General features: G+C 30.8%; 1 protein-coding gene across 1 annotated transcript in view; it reads left to right on the top strand.

Moving 5' to 3' along the window:
• Positions 1 to 8,875, top strand: part of sinhcaf (SIN3-HDAC complex associated factor) — a 39,775-nt gene extending 30,900 nt beyond the window's left edge. The window contains 2 exon segments of the mRNA XM_061924290.2: positions 6,974 to 7,061; positions 7,063 to 8,875. Of these exon segments, the coding sequence (XP_061780274.1) occupies positions 6,974 to 7,061; positions 7,063 to 7,254 (280 nt within the window). The 3' untranslated portion in view covers positions 7,255 to 8,875.
• Positions 8,876 to 12,041: the final 3,166 nt, after the last annotated feature.

Below are 12,041 nucleotides of genomic sequence, written 5' to 3'. Positions count from 1 at the left end.
TCATACTTATGCGGTTAGGAGGTCAAAATTATGAGGTAAGAAAGTCAAAATTATGAGATAAAAAGTAATAACTATAAGATACAGAGTTGAAAATATGAGACATGAAAATTGGAATTATGAGATTAAATGTCATAATTATGAGATAAAACAATCAAAATTATGGCATAAAAAGTTGTAATTATGAGATAAAGACTCATACTTATGAGGTTAGGAAGTCAAAATAATGAGATAAAAAGTCATAATTATAAGATAAAGAATCGAAATTATGAGATAAGAAGTCATGAATATCTGGTAAAACGTAATTATGACAAACAAAATTGAGATTATGAGATGAAAAGTCATAATTATAAGATTAAAAAAAATCGAAATTGTGAGATAAAAAGTCACGAGTATCAGATAAAACATAATTGAGATACAAAATTGAAATTATGAGACATGAAAATTGGAATTATGAGATTAAATGTCATAATTATGAGATTCAATGTCATAATTATGGCATAAAAAGTTGTAATTATGAGATAAAGACTCATACTTATGAGGTTAGGAAGTCAAAATTATGAGATTAAAAGTCATAATTATAAGATAAAGAATCGAAATTATGAGATAAGAAGTCATGAATATCTGGTAAAACATAATTATGACAAACAAAATTGAGATTATGAGATGAAAAATCATAATTATAAGATTAAAAAAAATCGAAATTGTGAGATAAAAAGTCACAAGTATCAGATAAAACATAATTGAGATACAAAATTGAAATTATGAGACATGAAATTTGGAATTATGAGATTAAATATAATTATGAGATTAAATGTCATAATAAAAAATTGTAATTATGAGATAAAGACTCATACTTATGAGGTTAGGAAGTCAAAATTATGAGATAAAAAGTCATAATTATAAAATAAGAATCAAAATTATGAGATAAGAAGTCATGAATATCTGGTAAAAAATTAATATGAGATACAATATTGAGATTATGAGATGAAAAGTCATAATTATTAGATAAAAAAAAATCAAAATTGTGAGATAAAAAGTCATGAGTATCAGATAAAACATAATTGAGATACAAAATTGAAATTATGAGACATGAAATTATGAGATTAAATGTCATAATTATGAGATAAAACAATCAAAATGATGGCATAAACATTTTTAATTATGAGATAAAGACTCATACTTATGAGGTTAGGAAGTTAAATTGTCATAATTATAAGATAAAGAATCAAAATTATGAGATAAGAAGTCATGAATATCTGGTAATATGTAATTATGACAAACAAAATTGAGATTATGAGATGAAAAGTCATAATTATAAGATTAAAAAAAATCGAAATTGTGAGATAAAAAGTCACGAGATACAGAGTTGAAATTATGAGACACGAAAATTGGAATTATGAGATTAAATGTCACAATTATGAGATTTAATGTCAATAATAATAATAATGATTATGGCATAAAAAGTTGTAATTATGAGATAAACACTCATACTTATGCGGTTAGGAGGTCAAAATTATAAGGTAACAAAGTCAAAAAAGTAATAACTATAAGATACAGAGTTGAAAATATGAGACATGAAAATTGGAATTATGAGATTAAATGTCATTATGAGATAAAACAATCAAAATCATGGCATAAAAAGTTGTAATTATGAGATAAAGACTCATACTTATGAGGTTCGGAAGTCAAAATTATGAGATAAAAAGTCATAATTATAAGATAAAGAATCGAAATTATGAGATAAGAAGTCATGAATATCTGGTAAAACATAATTATGACAAACAAAATTGAGATTATGAGATGAAAAGTCATAATTATAAGATTAAAAAAAATCGAAATTGTGAGATAAAAAGTCACGAGTATCAGATAAAACATAATTGAGATACAAAATTGAAATTATGAGACATGAAATTTGGAATTATGAGATTAAATGTCATAATTATGAGATTAAATGTCATAATTATGGCATAAAAAGTTGTAATTATGAGATAAAGACTCATACTTATGAGGTTAGGAAGTCAAAATTATGAGATTAAAAGTCATAAGTATAAGATAAAGAATCGAAATTATGAGATAAGAAGTCATGAATATCTGGTAAAACATAATTATGACAAACAAAATTGAGATTATGAGATGAAAAGTCATAATTATAAGATTAAAAAAATCGAAATTGTGAGATAAAAAGTCACGAGATACAGAGCTGAAATTATGAGACACGAAAATTGGAATCATGAGATTAAATGTCATAATTATGAGATTTAATGTCAATAATAATAATAATTATGGCATAAAAAGTTGTAATTATGAGATAAACACTCATACTTACGCGGTTAGGAGGTCAAAATTATAAGGTAAGAAAGTCAAAATTATGAGATAAAAAGTAATAACTAAGATACAGAGTTGAAAATATGAGACATGAAAATTGGAATTATGAGATTAAATGTCATAATTATGAGATAAAACAATCAAAATTATGGCATAAAAAGTTGTAATTATGAGATAAAGACTCATACTTATGAGGTTAGGAAGTCAAAATTATGAGATAAAAAGTCATAATTATAAGATAAAGAATCGAAATTATGAGATAAGAAGTCATGAATATCTGGTAATACGTAATTATGACAAACAAAATTGAGATTATGAGATGAAAAGTCATAATTATAAGATTAAAAAATCGAAATTGTGAGATAAAAAGTCATGAGATACAAAATTGAAATTATGAGACACGTAAATCAGAATTATGAGATAAAAAGTCATAATTATAAAATAAAGAATCGAAATTATGAGATAAAAAGTCATAAAATAAAGAATCAAAATTATGAGATGAGAAGTCATGAATATCTGGTAAAACATAATTATGACAAACAAAATTGAGATTATGAGATGAAAAGTCATAATTATAAGATTAAAAAAATCGAAATTGTGAGATAAAAGTCATGAGATACAAAATTTAAGTTATGAGACACCTAAATCAGAATTATGAGATAAAAAGTCATAAAATAAAGAATCAAAATTATGAGATAAGAAGTTTTGAATATCTGGTAAAACATAATTATGACAAACAAAATTGAGATTATGAGATGAAAAGTCATAATTATAAGATTTATAAAAAAATCTAAATTGTGAGATAAAAAGTCATGAGTATCAGATAAAACATAATTGAGATACGAAGTTGAAATCATGAGACACAAAAATTGTAATTATGAGATAAAAAGTCATAATTATGAGATACAAAATTGAAATTATGAGATAAAAAGTCAAAATTATAAGATACAAAATGGGAATTATGAAATAAGAAGTCATGGATATCAGATACAACATTGTGAGATAAGAAAGTGGTAATTATGAGATATAACATCCTAATTAAAAATGGTGATAATGGGATCATTCAGTACATTACAATTAGTGTGTACTTTAAGTGTGAAACACAGAATTATATTACAAACGTACCCTGGAAATGATGACTTTTTAGCTCATAAATCTGACTTTCTATCTCATTATTTTGACTATATCTCATAACTTAACCTGTTTATCTCATAATTTTAATTGATCTCATAATTTTAACATTTTTATCTCCTATGACTTTTTAGCTCATATTTTTACTTTTAACTCATAATTATGACTTTAAATTATAATCTCATTATTTCGACTTTCTTCTTTCATAATTTTGACTTTTTTTTATCTCATGATTAAGATTTTTTATCTTATAATGTCAACTTTATTAGCTCATAATTTCTCAATTGTATTTTATAATTCTGTCTTTTTATCGCAATTATGACTTTGCATCTCATCATTTTGAGTATCTCCTAATTATGACTTTTTATTCTAATTTTGACTTTCATCCCAAAATGGACTTTTTAGCTTATTATCTAATGTTCTCAATTTTATCTCATAGTTGTGACTTTTTATCTAATAATTTTGATTTATCTTATAATTTGAAAATGTTTATCTCCTGATTATGACTACGTTTTTATCTCATCATTTCGAAATGTTTATGTCCTCATTTTAACTTTTTAGCTCATAGTTTTGACTTTTATCTCACAATTTTGACTTTGATCTCATATTTTTGATTTATCTCATAATTTTAACTTTTTATCTCATCATTTTGACTTATCTCATTTCAAAATGTTTATCTAATATTTTTGACTTTCTTATCTCATAGTTTTGACTTTTTTTTATCTCATTACAAATTTTTATCTCATAATGACTAAGTTTTTATCTCATAATTGTGACTTTTTATCTCATAATTTCACATTTATTATCTCGCGTTATCTCCTAATTATTACTTTTTAGCTCATAATTTCAACATTATCTCATATTTTCTCAATTTTATCTTATAATTCTGACTTTTTAGCTCATAATTATGAATTTTTATTTCATAATTTCAACATATCTCTTAATTTTGACATTTTCTCAAGTTTGTCTTATAATTATGACATTTTATCTCATCATTTCGACTTTTTATCTCGTAATTTTGATTCATCTCATAATTTAAAAGTTTATCTCCTGATTATGACTATGTTTTTATCTCATCATTTCAAAATGTTTATCTCCTCATTTTGACTTTTTAGCTCATAATTTTTTACTTTTTATCTCATAATCTTGATTTATCTAATTATTTCAAAATGTTTATCTCCTAATTAGGACTTTTTAGCTCATAATTTTCACATTTTCTCAATGTTGTCTTATAATTGTGACTTTTTAGCTCATAATTTCGACTTTTTATCTCATAATATTGATTCATCTCATAATTTGAAAATGTTTATCTCCTGATTATGACTATGTTTTTATCTCATCATTTCAAAAATGTTTGGACTTAGACTTAGACTTCCTTTTAATTGTCATTCAAATTCGAACTTTACAGTACAGATAAGATGCATTCACGTTTATGGATGTATGTTATATTAATAGCTCCTCATTTTGACTTTTTAGCTCATAATTTGGACTTTTTATCTCCTAATCTTGGTTTATCTCATTTAGGGCTGCAACAACTAATCGATTAAAATTGATTATAAAAAATAGTTGGCGATTAATTTAGTCATCAATTCGTTGGTTCTATGCTATGCGCATGTGCAGGGGCTACTTTTTATTTATTTATAAATTTTTTTATAAACCTTTATTTATAAACTGCAACATGTACAAACAGCTGAGAAACAATCATCAAAATAAGTATGGTGCCAGTATGCTGTTTTTTTTTTTTTTTCAATAAAATACTGGAAAGGATAGAAATGTAGTTTGTCTCTTTTATCCGATTATTAAAGGGGAACATTATCACAATTTCAGAATTGTTAAAACCATTAAAAATCAGTTCCCAGTGGCTTATTATATTTTTCGAAGTTTTTTTCAAAATTTTACCCATCGCGCAATATCCCTAAAAAAAAGCTTCAAAGTGCCTGATTTTAACCATCGTTATAAACACCCGTCCATTTTCCTGTGACGTCACATAGTGAAGCCAACACAAACAAACATGGCGGATAGAACAGCAAGCTATAGCGACATTAGCTCGGATTCAGACTCGGATTTCAGCGGCTTAAGCGATTCAACAGATTACGCATGTATTGAAACGGATGGTTGTAGTGTGGAGGCAGGTAGCGAAAACGAAATTGAAGAAGAAACTGAAGCTATTGAGCCATATCGGTTTGAACCGTATGCAAGCGAAACCGACGAAAACGACACGACAGCCAGCGACACGGGAGAAAGCGAGGACGAATTCGGCGATCGCCTTCTAACCAACGATTGGTATGTGTTTGTTTGGCATTAAAGGAAACTAACAACTATGAACTAGGTTTACAGCATATGAAATACATTTGGCAACAACATGCACTTTGAGAGTGCAGACAGCCCAGTTTTCATCAATTAATATATTCTGTAGACATACCCTCATCCGCGCTCTTTTCCTGAAAGCTGATCTGTCCAGTTTTGGAGTTGATGTCAGCAGGCCAGGGAAGCTAGGGTCGATAGCTCGCTCGTCTGCGGGAACAAACTGCCGCCATTGCTTGCCGTGCTACCGAGGTCCTTTGTCCCTGAATTGCTCACACACTCCGGCAGATTCAATGGGGGTCTGGCGGCAGATTTCTTTGATTTTATGGTTGGAAATGCATCTGCTTTGAGTGTCGCAGGATATCCACACATTCTTGCCATCTCTGTCGTAGCATAGCTTTCGTCGGTAAAGTGTGCGGAACAAACGTCCAATTTCTTGCCACTTTGGCATCTTTGGGCCACTGGTGCAACTTGAATCCGTCCCTGTTCGTGTTGTTACACCCTCCGACAACACACCGACGAGGCATGATGTCTCCAAGGTACGGAAAACAGTCGAAAAAACGGAAAATAACAGAGCTGATTTGACTCGGTGTTTGAGAAAATGGCGGATGGCTTCCCGATGTCTGAGAGCGAATATTAGAAAGGCGTTTAATTCGCCAAAATTCACCCATTTAGAGTTCGGAAATCGGTAAAAAAAAAAAGAGGTCTTTTTTCTGCAACATCAAGGTATATATTGACGCTTACATAGGTCTGGTGATAATGTTCCCCTTTAATCGATTAATCGAAGTAATAATCGACAGATTAATCGATTGTCAAATTAGTTGTTAGTTGCAGCCCTAATCTCATTATTTCAAAATGTTTATCTCATAATTATGACTTTTTTATCTCATAATTTTGACTTTTTTTTTAATCTCATTATTAGAACTTTTCATCTCATATTCATGACTTTAAGTTTGTATCTGATAATTGTGACTTTTTATCTCATAATTTCCACTTTATTACCTCGCTTTATCTCATAATTATGACTTTTTATCTTATAATTGACTAGGCTGCTGACTGTTAATGATGAGGGTGGTACTTGGGAGGTGGAGCAAGTGTAGATGATTGGTTGTGCTCCAAATGAATTGAATGAAAAGTTATTTTAATCAATTGTAAGAACTTTTCAGTCATTTAAAAACAGACGTTAGTTGACACGGTGCTTTGTGTGGTGCAGACAGCGAGTGTGTTGTGGAATCATCTACAAGGGTCGCTTCGGGGAGGTACTGATCCACCCACACCTCTTCAAACCCTGCAAGAAGCAGCAGCAGCTCAACCAGGACGAGGACGAAGAAGAGGAGGAGGAGGAGGCGGAGGCCGACCCCACTCAGGTGGCTGTCAGTCGGATGTCGCCCCCGCCCGACCAGCAAGCCAAGGAGTCGCCCGCCTGCGGCCCGAGCGCTGCCACAATGTCCGAAAAAGTCTGGTAATCATCTCCGAAGAAGAAGAAAAAGTTAGTTCCTTTTTCCAAGAAGCACTTACACGAAGGAGTCGCCTTCTTCCACCAGCAAGCAGCTGAACATCACAACCATGCTGGAGGTTTGTCCTCTTTAGTACGTCTTTGACTCTCACTCTTCCAGTTCTTTCCTGTCTTTACATGCACCTTTACTTTCAAGTCCACAATGCAATACATCCCACTTCTTCCTGGAGACGGTGCTAGCTTTTAAGTTGCGTACAAATGAGCTCCTCCTGGAGAAGAGTCAGAATTTACAGTGGATTTAGAAGGTGAACAAATATCGATAATCTTATTTTAGCATTAGTGCTGACTCAGCATGGTTCATTCCCACTTTCCCACTCATGCATGCATTTTCAGACTAAAGGCTGGCTGATCATTCATTTGACCTCATTTCCAGGACCCCACAATAACCCAAAATGGCAGAAAATGCATATTTTTCGGAAAAAAATACTTATTTTTGCTAAAATGTTGTAAGGGTGACCCTTACACAAAAATGTAAAAAAGTGTCTTGCTTCAGCAGCACAATACTGGTCCTGTAGATGTAAGAGACGTCTCAAAACCTCATCAGGAGTCCCTACAAAACCTGTAAATGACAGAAAATTTATATTTTTTTGAAATTTTTTTCGCTAAAATGTTGTAAAGGGGACCCTTACACAAAATGTTTTAAAAAGTGTCTGGTCCTGTTTTTGTAGGAGACGTCTCAAAACCTCATCAGGAGTCTCAACAAAATCCGAAAATGGCAGAATTAGATTTTTTTTTTTAACAAATTTTCGCTAAAATGTTGTAAGGGGGACCCTTACCCAAAAATTGGCAGAATTTTGCAAGAAAAACTGAACATTTGTGCAATATTATGATAAAAGTAGAAATTTTACTCAATAACAGTCTCAAAACCTCATCAGGAGTCCCTACAAAACCTGTAAATGACAGAAAATTAATATTTTTTGGAAACTTTTTTCGCTAAAATGTTGTAAGGGGGAACTTTACACAAAAATTTTAAAAAGTGTCTTTCTTCAACAGCACAATACTGGTCCTGTAGATGTAGGAGACATCTCAAAACCTCATCAGGAGTCCCTACAAAACCTGTAAATGACAGAAAATTTATATTTTTTTGAAAATTTTTTCGCTAAAATGTTGTAAAGGGGACCCTTACACAAAATGTTTTAAAAAGTGTCTGGTCCTGTTTTTGTAGGAGACGTCTCAAAACCTCATCAGGAGTCTCAACAAAATCCGAAAATGGCAGAATTTGATTTTTTTTTTTTAACTAATTTTCGCTAAAATGTTGTAAGGGGGACCCTTACCCAAAAATTGGCAGAATTTTGCAAGAAAAACTGAACATTTGTGCAATATTATGATAAAAGTTGAAATTTTACTCAATAACAGTCTCAAAACCTCATCAGGAGTCCCTACAAAACCTGTAAATGAGCGAAAATTAATATTTTTTGGAAACTTTTTTCGCTAAAATGTTGTAAGGGGGAACTTTACACAAAAATTTTAAAAAGTGTCTTTCTTCAACAGCACAATACTGGTCCTGTAGATGTAGGAGACATCTCAAAACCTCATCAGGAGTCCCTACAAAACCTGTAAATGACAGAAAATTTATATTTTTTTGAATTTTTTTTCGCTAAAATGTTGTAAAGGGGACCCTTACACAAAATGTTTTAAAAAGTGTCTGGTCCTGTTTTTGTAGGAGACGTCTCAAAACCTCATCAGGAGTCTCAACAAAACCCGAAAATGGCAGAATTAGATTTTTTTTTTTTTAACTAATTTTCGCTAAAATGTTGTAAGGGGGACCCTTACCCAAAAATTGGCAGAATTTTGCAAGAAAAACTGAACATTTGTGCAATATTATGATAAAAGTTGGAATTTTACTCAATAATAGTCGCAATTTTACAAGAAAAGCTTAAAATGTTGGCAATTTTATGAAAAGTCATAATTTTACTCGACCAAAGTCACAATTTTATGAGAAAACTTTAAAATGATGGCAATATTATAATAATAATCTGAATTTTATTTGGCAAAATGACAAAAGTCATCATTTTACTCCAAAAATGTCACTTTTTTACAAGAACAACCAAAAAAATTGGCAATTGGCAATTGGCAATTCTGGTCCTATAGTCTCAAAACCTCATCAGGAGTCCCTACAAAACTTAAAACTTAAAAATTTATATTTTTTGAAAACTTTTTTCGCTAAAATGTTGTAAGGGGGACCCTTACACAAAAATTTTAAAAAGTGTCTTCCTTCAACAGCACAATACTGGTCCTGTAGATGTAGGAGACGTCTCAAAACCTCATCAGAAGACCCGACAAAACTGTAAATGACAGAAAATTAATATTTTTTGAAAACTTTTTTTGCTAAAATTAGTATTTTTTGAAAACTTTTTTTGCTAAAATGTCTTAAAAGGGACCCTTGCACAAAAATTTTAAAAAGTGTCTTGCTTCAGCAGCATAATTCTGGTCCTGTAGTTGTAGAAGACATCTCAAAACCTCATCAGGAGACCCAACAAAACCTGTAAATGACAGGAAAGTAATATTTTTTGAAAATGTATTTTCGCTAAAATGACCCATACCCCAAAATTTTAAAAAGTGTCTTGCTTCAACGGCACAATACTGGTCCTGTAGATGTAGGAGACGTCTCAAAACCTCATCAGGAGTCTCAACAAAACCCGAAAATGGCAGAATTAGATTTTTATTTTTTTTTAACTAATTTTCGCTAAAATGTTGTAAGGGGGACCCTTACCCAAAAATTGGCAGAATTTTGCAAGAAAAACTGAACATTTGTGCAATATTATGATAAAAGTTGGAATTTTACTCAATAACAGTCGCACTTTTACAAGAAAAGCTTAAAATGTTGGCAATTTTATGAAAAGAGTCGTAATTTCACTCGACCAAAGTCACAATTTTATGAGAAAACTTTAAAATGATGGCAATATTATAATAATAATCTGAATTTTACTTGGCAAAAAGACAAAAGTCATCATTTTACTCAAAAAATGTCACTTTTTTACAAGAACAACCAACAAAAATTGGCAATTGGCAATTCTGGTCCTATAGGAGACGTCTCAAAACCTCATCAGGAGTCCCTACAAAACCTGGAAATGACAGAAAATTCATATTTTTTGAAAACTTTTTTCGCTAAAATGTTGTAAGGGGGAACTTTACACAAAATTTTTAAAAAGTGTCTTCCTTCAACAGCACAATACTGGTCCTGTAGATGTAGGAGACGTCTCAAAACCTCATCAGGAGTCCCTACAAAACCTGTAAATGACAGAAAATTAATATTTTTTGAAAAAAAATTTTGCTAAAATTTGTATTTTTTGAAAACATTTTTTGCTAAAATGTCCTAAGGGGGACCCTTACACAAAAAATTAAAAAAGTGTCTTGCTTAAGCAGCATAATTCTGGTCCTGTAGTTGTAGAAGACGTCTCAAAACCTCATCAGGAGACCCAACAAAACCTGTAAATGACAGGAAAGTAATATTTTTTGAAAATGTATTTTCGCTAAAATGACCCATACCCCAAAATTTTAAAGTGTCTTGCTTCAACAGCACAATACTGGTCCTGTAGATGTAGGAGACGTCTCAAAACCTCATCAGGAGTCTCAACAAAACCCGAAAATGGCAGAATTAGATTTTTTTTTTTTTAACAAATTTTCGCTAAAATGTTGTAAGGGGGACCCTTACCCAAAAATTGGCAGAATTTTGCAAGAAAAACTGAACATTTGTGCAATATTATGATAAAAATTGGAATTTTACTCAATAACAGTCGCAATTTTACAAGAAAAGCTTAAAATGTTGGCAATTTTATGAAAAGAGTCGTAATTTTACTCGACCAAAGTCACAATTTTATGAGAAAACTTTAAAATGATGGCAATATTATAATAATAATCTGAATTTTACTTGGCAAAATGACAAAAGTCATCATTTTACTCCAAAAATGTCACTTTTTTACAAGAACAACCAAAAAAAATTGGCAATTCTGGTCCTATAGGAGACGTCTCAAAACCTCATCAGGAGTCCCTACAAAACCTGTAAATGACAGAAAATTCATATTTTTTGAAAAGTTTTTTTGCTAAAATGTCCTAAGGGGGACCCTTACACAAAAAATTAAAAAAGTGTCTTGCTTCAGCAGCACAATTCTGGTCCTGTTGTTGTAGGAGACGTCTCAAAACCTCATCAGGAGTCCCTACAAAACCTGTAAATGACAGAAAATTTATATTTTTTGAAAACTTTTTTCGCTAAAATGTTGTAAGGGGGAACTTTACACAAAATGTTTTAAAAAGTGTCTTGCTTCAACAGCACAATTCTGGTCCTGTTGTTGTAGGAGACGTCTCAAAACCTCATCAGGAGTCTCAACAAAACCCGAAAATGGCAGAATTTGATTTTTTTTTTTAAACTAATTTTCGCTAAAATGTTGTAAGGGGGACCCTTACCCAAAAATTGGCAGAACTTTGCAAGAAAAACTGAACATTTGTGCAATATTATGATAAAAGTTGGAATTTTACTCAATAACAGTCGCAATTTTACAAGAAAAGCTTAAAATGTTGGCAATTTTATGAAAACAGTCGTAATTTCACTCGACCAAAGTCACAATTTTATGAGAAAACTTTAAAATGATGGCAATATTATAATAATAATCTGAATTTTACTTGGCAAAAAGACAAAAGTCATAATTTTACTCAAAAAAATTCACTTTTTTACAAGAACAACCAAAAAAATTGGCAATTGGCAATTCTGGTCCTATAGGAGACGTCTCAAAACCTCATCAGGAGTCCCTACAAAACCTGTAAATGA

The sequence above is a fragment of the Nerophis lumbriciformis genome, linkage group LG29 (genome assembly GCF_033978685.3).
Source record: "Nerophis lumbriciformis linkage group LG29, RoL_Nlum_v2.1, whole genome shotgun sequence".
In the NCBI taxonomy this organism is placed as follows: domain Eukaryota; kingdom Metazoa; phylum Chordata; class Actinopteri; order Syngnathiformes; family Syngnathidae; genus Nerophis; species Nerophis lumbriciformis.
The sequence above is the reverse complement of the archived record's forward strand: the minus strand, read 5'-3'. Positions and strand labels throughout refer to the sequence as shown.